The sequence below is a fragment of the Dipodomys merriami genome, unplaced genomic scaffold (genome assembly GCF_024711535.1).
Source record: "Dipodomys merriami isolate MVZ:Mamm:240054 unplaced genomic scaffold, mDipMer1.0.p SCAF_1, whole genome shotgun sequence".
Taxonomy (NCBI): domain Eukaryota; kingdom Metazoa; phylum Chordata; class Mammalia; order Rodentia; family Heteromyidae; genus Dipodomys; species Dipodomys merriami.
Genome location: NW_027202270.1, coordinates 5,957,093 through 5,971,895, shown reverse-complemented (window position 1 = coordinate 5,971,895; position 14,803 = coordinate 5,957,093). Strand labels below are relative to the sequence as shown.

The 14,803-nt window shown below is 42.2% G+C and overlaps 1 protein-coding gene across 4 annotated transcripts in view; it reads left to right on the top strand.

Annotated features, from left to right (window-relative positions):
* Positions 1-13,392, top strand: part of Gigyf2 (GRB10 interacting GYF protein 2) — a 150,445-nt gene extending 137,053 nt beyond the window's left edge. For all 4 annotated transcript variants that reach the window (XM_070014782.1, XM_070014763.1, XM_070014773.1 and 1 more), the window contains 6 exons: positions 2,879-3,085; positions 3,191-3,393; positions 4,700-4,854; positions 6,322-6,530; positions 8,108-8,255; positions 11,623-13,392. In XM_070014782.1, coding sequence (XP_069870883.1) covers positions 2,879-3,085; positions 3,191-3,393; positions 4,700-4,854; positions 6,322-6,530; positions 8,108-8,255; positions 11,623-11,690 — 990 coding nt within the window. In that variant the 3' untranslated portion in view covers positions 11,691-13,392. The remainder of the gene's footprint in view (positions 1-2,878; positions 3,086-3,190; positions 3,394-4,699; positions 4,855-6,321; positions 6,531-8,107; positions 8,256-11,622) is intronic.
* Positions 13,393-14,803: the final 1,411 nt, after the last annotated feature.

Here is a 14,803-nt window from a genome sequence, read left to right as displayed (position 1 = left end):
CTGGGTTGTGTGGTTCATTGAATTAAGAGACATGGTCTCCTAAAGTAAGAGTTGTCTAGGTGTATTTGCCATACCATGTGCTTGATGTCATCTAGTAAGTTAAAATGTTTCTTCACCTTGAAAGTTGCCATATTTTTGATTGATTGATTGACTGATTGATGATTGATTTTACTGGTACTGGTCCTTGAACTGCTGGGGCCTTTCACTCTTGCTTTTTTTTTTTTTTTTTTTTTGGCTCAAAGTTGGAGCTCTGCCATTTGAGCCTCAACTCTGGCTTTTTTTTTTTTTTTTTTTTTTTCATGGTTAATTGGAGATCAGTATCTTTTGGATTTATCTTCTCCAGAGTGGCTTCAAATCAATTCTCAGATCTTGGTCTGAATAGATAGAATTATAGGTATGATTATAGGTACCTATATGATTATAGGTACCCAACTCTCTTACTTGTTTTTTTAAATTAAAAAAAAAAAAAAACCACCCTTCTCTAAAAATTTATCCGTAAATGGGATGCAGTTAGAGTATCTTCAAGGTTAGAAAGTATTTCAATAACTTTGATTTCTGTTGAGTGAAAACTTAGTGTTAATAAGAATCACAGCACATGTTCCCTCCCCTCCTCCCTTCTCTTCCCTCTTCTCTTTCTCTTCTCCTAACTCTCCTCCCCACTTTCTGTCCCTTGATCTTCTCTTTCCCTCTTCCTCTTTCATTCACTAACTTTATTCTCTCCCTTTTTCCTTCCTTACCTCCATTTCTTAATTCATCCTGTGCTCTGTCCCTCCTGCTTTCTCTTCTTCCTTCCTTCCCTCCATTTCTTCCTTTCTCCCTTGCTGTGTGCCTCCCTTCCTTCTCACACATGCTATGTAGGCATTCTGCCACTGAGCTACATTCCCAGCCACAGATCTTTTTTTGTTCATCTTTTTTGCTTCCCAGAACTTAATGGTTATTTCATCTGTATTTTCATTAGATGCATTTTCTTTGGACTTTTAATTCTTTCTATATCCTATAGAGGGCAAGAAATGCCATTCCACACATATTTACCACATGGAGAAATATTAAAATCATATTTCATTTTCTCCTCCTGGAAGCATCCTTTCTGGGACCTTCTAACTTGTTCCAGTCTGGACACTGCTATGCGGCTATTCTTTTTTCTTTTCTTTTTCTGAAATTGCGTGATTTTTTTTTCTTTTCCATCTCTGTCTTTCATCTTTTTTGAAGTAATGCACCCATTTTACCAGTCCTCCTTTTCACCTTTTAATGTGTCTTCTTTTAAATTTGTCTTACACCTGATTGGTTAATTGATTGATCGGGTTTGACCTCAAGGCCTCATGCTTTCCATGCTGGCAGGATACCACTGAGCTTTACCTCCGGCCCTATTTTTCACTGTTTTTTTTTTTTGTTTTTTTTTGGGGTCCGGTCGTGGGGTCTGAACTCTGGGCCTGGGCGCTGTCCCTCAGCTCTTCAGTTCAAGGCTAGCGCTCTACCACTTGAGCCACAGTGTCACTTCCGGCTTTTTTCTTTTTGCTTATGTGGTGCTGAGGAATCGAACCCAGGGCCTCAGGCATGCAAGGCAAGCGCTCTACCACTGAGCCACCTTCCCAGCCCTTCACTGGTTATTTTTAAGATAGAGTCTGACTCCCCCGTGGCTGTGTGTTTGAGTCTAGATCTACCCAATTTCAGACTTTTCCATTGTTGCTGTGGTTTCAGGCACATACCACTATCCATCTTATTTAAGGTTATTATTTAAGTAGGTTCATAAAATCCAATCCTATTTTCCTTTTTTCTCCTCTGAATTTTCTGTATTTGTTTCGGTGTTTGGTTCTTATCTAGAAGCATGTTAAATGTTTGGTAATTTCAGTGTGTTTATCAACTTGGTAGTAGAAGCTTGTTGGAGATCTGTATGGCCACCTTGGTGGATTCCCCACAGAGGTTTCTGTCTCAGCTATTCTGTTGGAGGATGTCTGCCTATTTATTATCTGTGAGTGTACTTACTTGTACTTGCTCATTTACCAATAGAGCAACCTGCCCATCTGGTTCAGCCTTTCCAAACAAAACACTTCCCGTTTTCTTGTTAGGTTAGGCAAAGTCAGCTTCTTAACCGCTTAAGGTTCTTGCTGCTTTTGTTCACAGATTTCAGTCTTACTCTGGGATATTCCTCCAGTTCCTGAAATTTTTGTAGGAATCAGCTTGTTCTTGAACTTCCTTTACTTAGGTTTCAGCTTATTGGACCTGTTAACACTAGTTATCATTAACTATGTGCTTTCCAGGTTTTCTTTCTTGTTTTTTGTTTGCTTTTGTTTTTTGTGCCAGGCCTGGGATTTGAACTTAGGGTCTGGGCACTGCCCCTGAGCTTCTTTGCTCAATGCCAGCATTCTACTACCTGACCTGTAGTTCCATTTCTGGCTCTTTGGTCCTTTATTGGAGTTAAGAGTTTCATAAACTTTTCTACCTGGGCAGGCTTTGAGCCTCAATCCTCATATCTCAGCTTCCTGCTAGCTAGAATTAAAGGTGTGAGCCATTGGTGTTGAGCTTACTTTCCAGTTTTAAAAAAAAAATCTGTTCTTTGTCCTTACTGGCTTATGCTTTTTAAAAAGCGTATATGCTTACTGTGATTTTGATAGACTTGAGAAGTCAACATAGACATTTCATTTCTATGCTTAGCCAGAGCACCCATTTAACTTAATTTGTAAGGAATAATTTTGCATTTGATCTTTTTATTCTCTTCTGTGTATCTAGTAGTTTACATATTTATTTGCAGCAGAAGGATTAGCTCCATCAAGTTAATGGTCTTCAGTTACTGTACATTAGCATTCCATATAGCATACTGCATGTTTGTAACTTGTCTAAAAACAGGAATCCTGAGCCAGCTTTCGTTTTTCTACAACAGCAAAGGCGTCAGCAGAGAGAATTGATGAAAGCTCTCCAGCAGCAGCAACAGCAGCAACAGCAGAAACTCTCAGGTTGGGGGAATGTCAGCAAGCCTGCGGGTTCCACAAAGTCTCTTTTGGAGATCCAGCAGGAAGAGGCCAGGCAGATGCAGAAGCAGCAGCAGCAGCAGCAGCACCAGCAACCAAACAGAGCCCGGAATAATGCAGTGGGTTCATCTTCCTCAGTTGGCTTTCTATGGACTGCTGTTACATTACATTATCTTTTCATCTTTTCAGTATGTTAACCATAATCATTTCTGTTTCTTTGACAGCATTCCAACCTGCATACCAGCATTGGAAATTCTGTTTGGGGCTCTATAAATTCTGGTCCTCCTAACCAGTGGGCCTCTGACCTGGTCAGTAGTATCTGGAGTAATGCTGACTCTAAAAACTCCAACATGGGATTCTGGGATGATGCCGTAAAAGAAGTGGGACCTAGGAATTCAACAAATAAAAATAAAAACTCCAGTCTCAGGTAGGGCTCAGAGTGACCACCCTCTAGAGTACCTTGATTGGATGGGGGGATGGTAGAGGTATGGTGGAATGTTGGGTGGGCTGAGAAAGGAGTTAGTTTTACTTAGAGTTTTCATCTGTGTCCAGGCACATAAGTCATTATTATGGTGATTGCTTTCTTCCCCATAGAAGCACATTTGTATTATTTCTTAGGGACCTTTGTACTGCCGAGCACTCAAGAACATGGTAAATATTAAGAACAGCATACTATTTTTGTCATTGTTCAACATTTCTCCAAATACCTTAGCATTTTTTTCTAAGTCTATTTTAAGTTACTTTGATACTATAATTCGTATTACAAAATACCTCTGTAATGACCTATTAATTTTTATGACAAGTTAGTTACATTTCATCTTCCCCAGTTAGACAGTGTTGTTGAACACCATGGGTTTTAACACTTAATACATGAACTCAAGTCCTAGCACTACCACTTACTAGCTGTGTGACTTTGGGCAAGAGGGACGCTCTTTTGCGCCTCAGTTCCCTCATCAGTAAAAGGAAGATGGTAACTTCACTCGTGTAGAGATATAAAGATTAGGGCTGGGAAGGTGGCTCAGTGGTAGAGCGCTTGCCTTGCATGCCTGAGGCCCTGGGTTCGATTCCTCAGCAAAAGAAATTTAAAAGCCAGAAGTGGTGCTGTGGCTCAAGTGGTAGAGCGCTAGCCTTGAGCTGAAGAGCTGAGGGACAGCGCCCAGGCCCAGAGTACAGGCCCCATGACCGGACCCAAAAAAAAAAAAAAGAAAGAAAAGAGATATAAAGATTAAATCAGTGTGTATGAAGTAGTAAAGTGCTGGCACATGGTAACTACTTAATAAATGGTAGTGTTGTCAGGTTTTTTTGATTGAGGGCTTAAGAGCAGCAGATATGTGTTAGTTACTTGCGCATTGTTGCCAGGCTCTATGTTCTAGGGCTTTGCATACAGTGTCTTTATTCCTCATTATAACCCAAAGAAGTATACTTAGTACCATTTTACAGATGAGAAAACTGAGGCTTAGTAAAAATGAAACACCTTACCTAAAAACAAATAGGAAGATTGTATTTTTTCTCTAATAGAAGGCCTGTATTCACAAATGAGGATATATTAGCAGAGGCTAGATTTAAGAGGTTTTTCAATCCAAGTACTTGAACTTTTTTTTTCTTTTATAAAGCTAAGAACTAGATTACTGAACTGCTATCCAGTGTTTCCAAGCCATTATTTATGGTATTATAATATAACCATATAGTAACAGTTTCTGGGAATATAATATCGCCCTATTGTTTTGCTTTAGTAAATCTGTAGGTGTGTCTAACCGGCAGAATAAGAAAGTAGAAGAAGAAGAAAAGTTGCTGAAGCTCTTTCAGGGAGTAAATAAAGCCCAAGATGGATTTACCCAGTGGTGTGAACAGATGCTTCATGCCCTTAATACGGCAAATAACTTGGATGGTAAGAATTGGGGAGGGAACCCCAGCATGTGGAATGACAGAGAGGATGCCCAAAGGGATTGGCAAAACTCAGGAGTGGCCAAAACTCAGATCAAATCTAAGAAGGCCAAGTTTCACACTTACAGTAAGAACTTGGCTCATTTGGAGTTGGAGAGAAAACTCCCTCAATATTAAGATCAAATAAGTTGTGCGTGGTTGCCAAAGAGTATGTATCATTTCAGGCTGCTTTAATGATATAATGAGACAGAGGTGATGATTCTGTGCTGTGTATTTCATGGGAGATGTTGTCAGATGTGTTAGGTTCATCTTGGGGACCGAGGTCAGCCTGGGCAAGAGAAGACTGAGGTGCTGTGACATTACCACCTTCGTGCCTCTGCAAAGGGATTGGAATCATGACACAGAAAGCAGAATCACTTTGCGGGGGATAAAATTATATGTAAAATTAAGAAGTTTCAGCACAGTTTGAACAGGCAGTTTTTTGTAGTGAGCTGTTTACAGAGGACTTACCTGCTAAATGTTTGAACAGACTAGTAGGCAGAGATAGAAAGGGTCTCCATAACTGATAGTTCAAGTTAAATTAGTCCACCCCTGATGCCTGGCCTAAAGCTTGAGAATCTTAAAAACCAGAAGTAAAGGAAGAGAAAGGTCCCTTTGTGGCCTTGTAACAGCATCTAATGGTCTAAACAGCTGCAGAGCGATCGATTATAAATAATAATAATAATGGCTACCATACATTAAGCACCTACCATGTGCTAGGCACTATCGAGGGCCAACATGTTATCCCAGCAATGCAGTTCTGGTACTAAATTTCAAAGATACTTGTACAAGGGAGGTGGTATTATCCCCATTTCTAAAATTAGGAAACGGGCTCAGAATGGTTAAGTAGCTCATCAAGGTCACACAGCCACCAGATTTCAGAGTCAAGTTTAAAACCCATATTTTTCTAACTCTGTTATTTGTGCTATTTGTCTAGTACCACACGACTTGACATTTTCCATTTGATTTCTCTAGATATAAATATAAAATGTCTCCATGGATTAGGAGCTCTGGGAGGATATCCTCCCAGCTATACTTTAGTATCTTTCTTGGTGCCTGGAACACATCACACACTTAATATGAATTATTGATTGAGTTAAAGGAAAGCAGGACTGAATCTCCAAATCACTGGAATCCTAAGCAAATAACTGTTTCAATGACATTAGTCAAATTAAGCTTTGTGATATGTCTTTGATTGTTTGCCATCCCAGATAATTTTAGGCATCATGATGATAGGTGTTTTTTTTTTTCCGTTTCTACAAGGTAGATTAAGGAACTTCTAACACATAGCTGCAGAGTTTCCATGTTTCTGTTGTTAAAGTGTAATGAGGTATAGCAATACCTTAAAACCTGAAGCTCCTTTTTTCATAAGTTATTCTTATTAATTATTTCACTATTACTGTCTTGTGTTTTTGCCCCTACCATATTGCAGTTCCCACATTTGTTTCTTTTTTGAAAGAAGTCGAATCTCCTTATGAGGTCCATGATTATATCAGGGCCTATTTAGGAGACACTTCTGAGGCCAAGGAGTTTGCCAAGCAGTTCCTTGAGCGTCGTGCCAAACAGAAAGCCAACCAGCAGCGTCAACAGCAGCAGCAGCAGCAGCAGCAGCAGCAGCAACAGCAGCAGCAGCAGCAACAGGTAAAAAGTAATATGCAGTACCTCTGTGAGGATTACTGCCTATAAATAATCGACTAGCCACAGAAATAAAAATTAGAAAAGTTCCATTTTTGCACATACACTGATGAAAACTTTTTAAAATACATAGACTTGGGGCTTGAACTCAGGGCCTGGGCACTGTCCCTAGGCGTCTTTTTTGTTCAAGGCTAGCACTCTACTACATGAGCCACAGTGTTTATATGGTGCTGAGGAACTGAGCCCAGTGCAAGCACTGTACCACTAAGCCACATTCCCAGCCCCAGACTTGATATTTTCAAATTACCTGCCTCTGTCAATTTCCCAAATAGTAAATACAGCCATTTATTCTGTACTAGGCATGCTAGTTTCAGTTTTCTTGATTCACTTATGTGTATTAGTGAAACTGCAGCCCCCTGTATTCACTGTAGTCAACAAAGCCAACAGTATCTGTGGATAGTTCATGTATTGTTGATGGGGCTTTAAAAGATAGTCTCCTCTCATTATTGGTTGTTCTATAAAATCCTCATGAACATTAAATTGGAAAGCACTGAAATGTTGTTCCTAAGGCTTAAGTTCTGGTTATATTTTCACCATGCATTCCGTATATAATTCTGTTTTATATGTGTTTCTGTTTAAAGAAACCTTATTTAATATATGCTGATTTATTATTAACATTTAACTATGCTAAGACCACTGTAAGTCATGACTGAAAAAAGCTCTTCTAAATAGTGACAGTTGAGTAGATGGTGATAGTTGAGTAGATAGTGATAGTTGAGTAGATGGGCTAATGGGTAAACTAAGAGCAATGACAGGTGACAGTACCTGAACAGCACTAGAAAAGATGTGGAACAATGCAGGAGCATTTTGTGTCTGTGGAATGTCCTCCCCTGTGGGCTACAAGGGGAGGACTCCTACATGTCCCCGTGCCTCACGTGTCTCCTTCCAGTGTTTCCTCCACTCCTTCCCCACTGCTGCCATGTTCAGCCTTTGAGTTGGCTCCTTGAGATTGGTCTAATAAAAGCAACAAAAAGTACAAAAGGTTGGTGGACTATTTCACTGTCTGACCAGTTGGCAGTAAGTATGTAGGCATTATTTGCTGGCAAGATCCCTTCTGGGATTGCTGATAGGAATAACACATATAGACTTTAGCTTTCTTTGGTGATATTCTACCAGGTGGTTCCCAGCCTGTCTGTCCCAGGGCACAGAGTGCAAAGAATTGTACTTTGAGTAGATGAGGGGTATACATTGGCATTAATACAGGTGCTTGTTTGTGATTATTTACTATGCATTTCATTTCCTAGTAGATAGCATAGATGTCATATTTTCTATAGAACTTGTGACAGCTATGCTGACACAGCAGAGTAGAGAACCAGTTTCCCTGGAAAGGTTTAAGTAGGGTGTTGGAATGTAAATGAGGCTCAGTGGTCTGTTCTTGGATTTAGTGTTGCCAGAGCTGTAACAGGCTTTTTGTCTTTATATTCATACTTAGTATGGTATGGGCAAGTTAGTGGGTCTAAGAATCTTAGGGCTACAATCATACATCTACAGTGTATTCTCAGGTATGTTGTCTCATTTCACAGGACTCTGTGTGGGGGATGAATCACAGTACACTCCATTCAGTATTTCAGACCAATCAAAGCAACAACCAACAATCCAATTTTGAGGCTGTGCAAAGCGGCAAGAAGAAGAAAAAGCAGAAGATGGTTCGAGCAGATCCCAGTTTACTAGGTGAGCCCAGGCCTGGCATTGCTGCTGGGTGTGGGGGCACAGGTGAGGGCAGTGAGCAGATGGGCTCTACGCAGTATGCTCACGAAGATTAATTTTAAAACTGGTTTAAAGTAAGTAGCCAGTACTTCCTGAGCATCTCAGTGCAGAAGAGATGGCTTACATGTTTTAGTGGATAGGAAAAATTAATGACATTGTATGATGCTTTAAACTTTCAGTTTAGTTTGAGAATAATAAGGGAAACCAATAAAAATAGTTTAGAATCATAAATATTGATTTGGGTTGAAAGCAGGCCATTAATCTGATGATATGTTCAGGAACTGATACTTGTTGATATCTACTGTCTGTAGGATATAAGGCTTGGATAAAGTGATGTCCTGATTCTCACAATTATTAGACCAAGGCCTATTTAGAACATTTTCCCAGTGCTTTTGTTGAGGACTAGTATCTTCATGCAAAGCATTCAAAATGGAGTTTGAAAGACTGGAGTAGGGGCTGGGAAGCTGGCTCAGTGGTAGAGTGCTTGCCTTGCATGCATGAGGTCCTGGGTTCAATTCCTCAGCACCACATAAGCAGAAAAAGCTGGAAGTAGCACTGTGGCTCAAGTGGTAGGGCGCTAGCCTTGAGCTGAAGAGCTGAGCTCAGGACAGTGCCCAGGCCCAGAGTTCACACCCCAAGACCGACAAAAAACAAACAAACAAAAAAAAGAAAACTGTGAGGAGGAGGAAAACTTCGACAAAGTATTGAAAAACTCATGGGCAGGTTAGAAAAGGACCATCTTAAGAATATGACTGCTCAGCTAAGCCTCCTGAAAATTCCTTTGATCATTGCTCATTTCTATTCTGTGCTTACTCATTCCCAGTTTTTAAATTTATATGTCAACTGTAGGTTTACAGATTGGAAAATTTTTAAATGACTGTCCATTAGCCTCAGGTTTCCTATACACAAAATGGAAAAGTTCTTACTTCATGTGAAAATATCCATTGGATATCCATTGGTTGAAAGAGAACCCTTCATCTTGTCTGTAATCCCAGCTACTCAGGTGGTTGAGATCAGGAGAATCTAGTTCCAGGATAGCCTAGGCAAAAATTAGCAAGGCCCCCAGGCATGGCCCAGATACATGGGAGACTATAGATAGGAAGTTTATGTTCCACGCTGGCCCTGGGGAAAAACCCAAGACTTGAAAATTAGCTGAAGGTAAAAAGGGTTGAGGGGTATGGCTAAAGTGGTAGACTGTTGAGCAAATTCAAGGTCCTGAGTTCTGCACCAATACCCACAGAGACAGAAGGGGAGAAGGAGGGGAGAGAATGAGAGAGAAAGAAAAGAAGGGAAGTGAAGGGAGGGAAAGAGGAAGAGAACAATGTGAGTTCTTTGCTTGCTTTACTTCTAAAACAAGCCAACAGAGGGAGCTCCAGACTCGTTTCCTTTCCCACATAATCCTCTAGTCTTACGTTTCATACTATAGTTTTTAGAACTGGCCAGTATGAATCAGCTGGACAATAAATAATATGCTCACTTGTGAGGGTAGTCTCACAAACCTTAATGTGAGTGTGTCTGTTCCGAACCTAGCAGGATGTGGTCTGTACAGCACCAATAGTGGGGAATTCCCTCTCCCCTGAAAGGCAGTGCCTTGGCACCTGGCAGCCCAGAGTTTTCCTCTGTCAGGTGGGGAGGTTGAATGCACACCTGACCAAGGTTTGGTGGGAGGTTTGGTTTGGTTTTGTTTGGGGGGTTTGCGTTTTGGTAGGCCTTTTGGTTGTTTCGTTGTTGATGATCAGTGTCTGGGTGCTGTCCCTGATCATCATTTGTGCTCAAGGCTGGTGCTCTGCCACTTGAGCCCCAGCTCCACTTCTGGCCTTTTGATAGTTAATTGGAGATAAGAGCCTCATGGACTTTCTTGCCAAGGCTGACTTCAATCCTCAGTCCTCAGATCTCAGCCTCCTAGTAGTTAGGATTATAGGTGTGAGCCACCAGCTCCCAGCATGACTAGGGTTTTATTAAATACTTGAACAGAGCCATGTCCTAACTGCCTACCCTAGTAACCAACACAATAGTATCAAATAGCCACATTTTCCCCCATAGACTCCTCCCTTCTTGTCCTTGCATGAAAATAAGTTTGATTTTAAATTAAGTTTCTACTACTGTTCCATATAAGTTAGTTTTTAATTGTTACTATAAAGGTGATATACAGAGGGTTACAGTTATATGAGTCAGGTAAAGATTATATTTCTTTTTGAACAATGTCACCCCTTCCCTTGCTTTCTCCCAATTTTTTCCTACCATCCCCCACCCACAAGTTGTATAGTTCATTTTCAACATAGTGTCTAGTGAGTACTAGTGCTGCATTTGTTCTTCCTTTGTCCCTCTATTTCTGTGCCTTTCCCTAAAACCCTCCCAAGGACAGATAAGCGAAAAAACAAAAAAACGGCAACAAAGAAAAAAGTCTTGTTTCCATTTCCTGGAGTTCATCTCAATAAATATTATTTTGTTTGATCAGAGATAAGCTATTTTTAAACATATGCCACCTTTCATAGATACTTGGTCTTTAGGTTCTTGGGCTTACCTAACTAAATCATGACTTCAAAAATAAGAACTAAGACTTGTTATTTCCAGGGGAGAAAGGTCTTTTGCAGATGGGCGACCGTTGGCTGGTGGGCTTGAGTAGGGTTTTGGGGCGGCTCAGCCGCTTCCTCTGCAAGCTCCTTAGTAAACAAGTGTGTTTATTTTTTCAAATCGTGATATTTTGAGTCAGTTAATTAAGCTGTTTTATTATGTAAGGCATTCTTGTTTGTTATTGGAACATTTCAGATGAGTGTTTATTTGAAAGCTTGAGCATTGAGGTACCAAAAAACGGGTATGAAAACCCACCAGTGGTAACGAGCGCTTTTGGAGTGGAGGGAGCAGAGGGAGTGGAAGGCATCGCCTGTTTGTTTTTGGTTTTCAAAGGGCAGCTGAAACAGTTTGGGAATTCATCCCAGGTGGAGAAACTGGAAAGCTTTCTGAGAGTCACTTGCTCTACACAGGACCTATTTGTTGTAATTTTTATCAACCTCTGATTATGGATTTTATTGAAAGAGTACGTACATGTGACCACTGGTGTTCAGTTTTCCAGTGAAGATAGTGTTTATGAATACTGCCTGTGGCCTTCCTGGGTATGCTAGTAACTGCTTTTTCTAAGGCAGATTCTAGTTGTTGATACCTGAAATCCTCACCTGTTCAGGTCTTCTGACTTAGCTTTCTCTGCTCTCCCCTATATTACCCAGCTAATGTGCGCAAAGACTTGAATTCACACAAGCCCGCTGCTGAGGACTTGGGCTGGGCTCCTTGATTGTTGCGGTAGTCACTCATCACCCTTTTCTCCTCCCCGCAGGGTTTTCCGTCAACGCGTCATCAGAGCGACTCAACATGGGCGAGATTGAGACTCTGGATGACTACTGAGCCCGCTGCTGCCCCGCCCTCCCTCTCTGCCCGCCAACCACACGCTCTCCACTTGGACACATCATGCACTCGTCATTTGCTCTCTGTCACTCTGCAACAAATCACAGAATCGATCATCTCAGGCTTTTTCTCCTAGCCCTTTGTGTCCAAGATTCTTTAAATCAATTTTGTTGGTGAGCCCCTCAGACTGTACGTAGTGGGCCAAACCCTGTGTCTCAGGGTGGCAGCTGGGATTTGCTCCCCAACAAGGCTGATGTTGGCAGCACATGGTCGCTGTGCCGTGGTTTCATCTGCTGTCTCCAGAAAGTGTGTTGGGATCTGCTGATAGCAGCTTACTTTCCCTTACCACTTTTTTTCCTTCTGTTTTGTTTTTTCTTCTTCTTTTCTCCCCCTGTAAGGGCAGGAGGTCTAATGGTGCAATCATGAAGAGAGTCAATGGTAACAGACAGTGGCCAGCAACACAGTGTCCCATGGACTGTGACTTGGGTATCCGCAGAGACAGTCCAAGCTCTCCATCTGGTTGTATTGCCACTGCTAACTTCGGGATTGCATCAAAGAGACCCCCAGTGGAGGGGGGTGGAGGGTGGATTGGTTTGGTGGTGCATATCCGTCGCCTGCTCTTTCTGAACACCCTTTCGGAGAAAGGATTCATGTTTTCTTCATTAGATAGTGACTTGCAAACAAGCTGACGTCTCCCCTGGCGTGCTCCAACCTTACGGGACAAAAGAAACCCTGTGGCCTGGGAGAGAGACTTATTCTTAATTTTTCTTTCTTACAAAAACTGATTTTTTTTCCCATAAATATTTTTACTTCAGAGGACTAGGACCAGTTTGTTTTGGGCCCTTCTGTGAAAATTTGTCTCGTTTAAGAGACAGCTAGGATCTTTACCATATGTATGAATTTGTATAATTTCATTTTGGATAGGGATAAACTTTTGCTTCCGATAAAAGCCCGGAATTTCATCTGGTTCCTCAGAGCATTGCGTGTGTGTCTTGCTATGCCCCCAAAAGGTTCTGTTTAAAGATGATTGGATGGTAAGTTGCCTGCCTTTTCTGGAAGAAAAAAAAAATGTACAAAACCTGGCCATCTCTAAGACCTTCATCCATGGAAAGCCCTGTGGTGGAGGCCGCGGCGGGGCGGTGGGTGAGAGCAGCAGCGGGAAGCCTGCACCGCCGGCTTCTGCTCCCAGCTCCCCCTTCCCCTCCACATCACCTAGAAATGTGCTTGAGCTCTATTTATAAACAAACGCTCTTCCTGCCCACCAACTCCCACAGAACATGGGACGGCCAGTCACAGCGGAGCTGCACTGCTCTGCCCGCCGGAGGCGCCGTGGGGCCGGCTCCTGGGCGAGGCGCCTTTCCTCGCCATCACCGGTGCCTGGACAGGCTGGAGTGGCTCTGAGAGCAGTTGGGTCTGGGAGGATTCTATTTGGTTTCTATTTTTATTGTTTTGGATCACCACTGTCCTCATCCCTTCTTGCCTCCCTCCCTCTAAACATGTACAATAACTATACAGAGACTGCTCAAACTTGTATATAGTTTTTGGATCAAATAGCATGAGGAGATGGGAACTCCTACTCTCCTTTGCTTTGTAAATTCAAAAGTGGGGGGTGGGAGGAGGGATAGTTAAAATGTTTACAAAACTTTAAGCTCCCTCGGACTTTTGCCAGTGTGGAGGAAAATAAAAAAAAAAAAAAAAAGAACTTAAGTAACAATGTGGTTGTGTTCTCTGAGCGCACCTCTGGTATTCGCCTTCATCGAGGCAGAGTTTTACACTAAACTTTTCCTCTTGGCGAAATGGAAGAGCTCCCAACATTGCAGGCTCCCAAGACAGAGGTGGCCCCGGCTCCTGGCCCAGCTGTGGCTATGGCGCCTGGCTGGGTGTGTGTGAGGTGGTAGAGGTCAAGGTAAACATGGGCAGCTGAAGAACAGCGCTCCTTTTTTGCCACTCCTTTTCTGCCAAGCTGGGGATGTGCTCCTGGCCTTACACCAGAAACTACCTTCTGAGCGTGCCCAGAGCCAGCCCACATCTTCTAAATAGGACTCTGCTATTTGTTCAGCAGAAATAAAAATAAAGTTTAGAAAATTTGTGGAGTGGGCATATGAGAACAAAGCCATTTTAATCAGGGAAGATTCCATTTGCTTAACTAGGACTGGTTTCTATGTGGACAGTTTCTTGCTTGGAGGGAAGACTGTTCTTCTCTGGGAAGGCCTGTCTTTCCTCATTTCTCAGCCATATTCTTTTTTGTCCACTCTTCTTCCTGTAATTGTGATTCCTTCATTCTCCCTGAGGGTTTTTCTTTTCTGGGAGGGGAGGCCATCCTGGGGTGCCGGTGATCGGGCCCAGGACCGCACGCATGGCCAAGAGGCAGGTGCTTGAAGCACTGAGCTCCAGCGTCAGCCCTTTCTGAGGTTTGTTTGGGGATGGCACTAGGGAATAAATTCAGGGCCTTGAGCTCCAGGGCCTCCGGGGCCTTTAATTTTTGTTAATTTTGAGGTAAGATCTCACCTCGCTCTTGGGCCAGCCTGGCTACCGCGGAGGATGGCAGTCACGTGCCCCTGTGCCAGCCATTGTGCTGCTTCTGTAGCTAGGACAAAGTCTCTTGGTGTCTGCAGGGCACTGGTTCTAAAACCCTAACCGATAACTCCTTAATACTAATTTGTGTGGTCTGTTCCTATAACCTGTGTACCTCCTCATGTATACTTTAAGTCTGTAGATTCCTTCTAACACCTAATACAAATGCTCTGTAAGGAAATAACGACAAAAATCTCCACATAGCAATACATATGCAATGTTTTTCTCAAACATTGAAGATATATAGGTACTACTGGGGGCACTTGTATTTTGTACATTGTTCTTTTATTTAATGCCAGGCCTGAGTGCTGTCCCTTTGTTTGCTCAAGGCTAGAGTGCTTTACTATTTGAGCGACAGCTCCACTTCTGACTTTTGATAGTTAATTGGAGATAGAACACTCGTGGACTTTTCCTGCCCCAGCTGGCTTTAAACCACAATCCTCAGATCGAAGTCTTGAGTAGCTAGGATTATAGACTTGAGTCTCTGGAACTTGACTCTCCTTTATTTAATGTTGTTCCTGTACTGGCTTGAACTCTGG